The sequence below is a fragment of the Gasterosteus aculeatus genome, chromosome 11 (assembly GCF_964276395.1).
Source record: "Gasterosteus aculeatus chromosome 11, fGasAcu3.hap1.1, whole genome shotgun sequence".
NCBI classification, from domain to species: Eukaryota; Metazoa; Chordata; class Actinopteri; order Perciformes; family Gasterosteidae; genus Gasterosteus; species Gasterosteus aculeatus.
In genome coordinates, this window is record NC_135699.1 from 2,485,891 (window position 1) to 2,488,385 (window position 2,495).

Consider the following 2,495-nt stretch of genomic DNA (forward strand, 5'->3'; position numbering starts at 1 on the left):
TACGGCCGGTGCGGAGGCAGGGAGGTAGCCTTTGACTTGCTGAAGACCTCCTTGAAATCGTGGTACTCAGCCGGGACGCCCGCCAGGTCCGGGGCTGAAGTGGGGCAGGATGGGGGCAGGACAAGGGCTTGTTTCAGGCAGACTTGATGACAGGCTGTGCTCCACCCCAGGATGGACCCTGTCGCCCAGTCGATGTGCGGGTTATGACGGCGAAGCCAGGGGAACCCCAGGAGGAGCGGGATCCGAGTTGAGTCCAGGATGTGAAAAGAAATCGACTCATGGTGGTTCCCGGAGAGCAGCATCTGGACAGGGACAGTCTGGTGGGTCACCATTCCGAGGGCGTGACCATCCAGGGCATTGGCGGGCACGGGCTGAGGCACTCTCTCAATCCCCAACTGCCGGGCTAACTCGCTGTTGATAATGGATACGTCGGCCCCCGAGTCAATGAACACCGCCAGGGTGTGGGAACCCCCTGGCACCAGCAGGCGGCAGCGGCAGATTGGTCTCTTGATGGGGGACAGTTTGGAAGGAGGGCTCACCGGTGCGTCCCCAGTCACTTGGAGACAAAGTGTCCTTCTCCCCCACAGTACATGCACAGATTCAGTCTGCGCCGGCGCTGGCGCTCCACGGTTGACAGGATGGTCCGGCTGAGTTGCATGGGTTCTGGGTCCTCCACCAGGGGTCCAGATCGAAGGGTTGAAGCCTGGTGTGGCGGACTGCTGCGGCGGGGTTGGAGGCGTCCAGCCCCTCCCTGCCGCCTCTCCTCCTGCCGGGCAAGGATGCGTCGGTCAACTCGCCGTGTTAGCTCTATGAGCTCATCCAGGGAGGTGGGTAGGTCGAAGGACACCAGCTCGTCCTTTACATAGTCCTCCAGGCCCCGCAGGTAGGCGTCGCACTGAGCCTCGGTGTTCCACCTGCTCTGGCGGGCTCGGGTGCGAAAATCTACGGCCGCACGGTCTCCCAGGTGGAGGTTCAGGAGACCGCCGGCGGCATCTGGGCCTAGAGCTGGCGGGCCGAAAACCTTTCGGACCTCGGCGGCGAAGGACTGGAATGACCTGCAGACGGGGGTCTGGCGTTCCCATTCCGCCGTTCCCCACAGACGGGCCCTCCCAGTGAGGTGATTAATGGCGAAGGCCACCCGGGCCTCCTCGGAGGCGAAGGTGTGGGGCTGCAGGGCGAAGAGGATGGAGCAGTTAGTCAGGAAGGGAGAGCAGCTCTCTGGGTCTCCGCCGTAGCGCTCTGGAGCTCCTATCCGGGGTTCGAAGGCGGGGCCGGGGGGAGTCGGCGGAAATACAGCTGCGAGAGGTGCAGCTGGAGGGCTCTGTGATTCCGTCTGGGAGATCCTTAGGGTGAGCTGCTGGATCTGGGCGACCAGGGCGGTTAACGTCTGCTCCTGAGCGGCGCTGGCCTGTTGGCTGGCGTCTGTCGCCTGGCGCACCTCAGCCAGGGTGGTTGTGAGGAGCGCCTCGTGCTGCACGAGGGCGCCCTCGACTCTCTCCAAGCGCTGCTGTGGTGAACCGGTGTGCGCTGGCTCCATCTTGTGGCCAGATTGTACTGACATGGGCGTGTGGCAGAGCCAAATGCAGCACAACGGCACGGAGTGTTTGGTTAACGCTTTTATTGAACACGGCCTCACAGCAGGCGTTCGGGCACAATGAGAGGCAGAGCAGAGTGCGGTCCTCAGGATCGGGGAGGAGATGCCGAGAGACAGCTGGTGCGATCGCTGGGCCGGTCGGGGATCCGGAGCACAGGGGCAGAAGCTCCGGGCAGTCCAAGGAGCAGGCAACAGAAACCCGAGGCGCTCAGGCAGGACTCGTGGTCGGGGACAGAAGGCTGAGGTGCTCACCGGGGCGGAGACAGACGAACGGGTCGGGAACAGGCAGGGTCGAAACCGGGAGATCAGTCCAAGGTAGAGTGCTGGAGAGACTTGCATGGAGCGAAGAACAATCTGGCAATGACAGGCTGGGTGTGCAGTGCTTATGTAGCGGGGCTGATTGTGAATGCGAAGCAGGTGTGGAAGGCAGGAGAGTGACTGATTGTGGATGCGGGGCAGGTGTGGAAGATCGAGCTGGCAGGTGAGTGTGACAATGAGACTAATATCCTGCCACTACTGTGTAAATTTATGTCAGAGCGTTATCCTGGCAGTTTGAATCAAAAACAGAAATGGGCTGAATTGGGGTTTCCTTCAAAGGGGAGTTTGAGTGAGAATCAATTGGAACAGTTGGAATTGCAACTGAGGGAAAAGGAGAAGAACGATGCAGCTCAGCATGCAGGCCTGTCGGGAAGAAAGCAGAAGAAGAATGTGGTATGTAAGGCAGATGTGGAAGTATGAGTCGGAGAGAAGGGAGAGACTGAGGTTGGTAGCATTTAATTCATTAAAGACCGAAGATCCTACAAAAGGTTTTGAAATGTGTACCCCTTCTAATCCAAAAACACTTTATCCTTGTTTTTATGAGTTCCTGAGGAGATTGGTGGACACGGATCTGGACTCCCCC

At 59.7% G+C, this 2,495-nt stretch overlaps 1 protein-coding gene across 1 annotated transcript; it reads right to left on the reverse strand.

The window, feature by feature from the left end:
• Nucleotides 1-553: 553 nt before the first annotated feature.
• On the reverse strand, nucleotides 554-2,089 carry LOC144384593 (uncharacterized). Its single transcript, XM_078084381.1, has one exon. The coding sequence runs from the start codon at nucleotides 1,931-1,933 to the stop codon at nucleotides 554-556; it is 1,380 nt and encodes a 459-aa protein (XP_077940507.1). The 5' UTR covers nucleotides 1,934-2,089.
• Nucleotides 2,090-2,495: the final 406 nt, after the last annotated feature.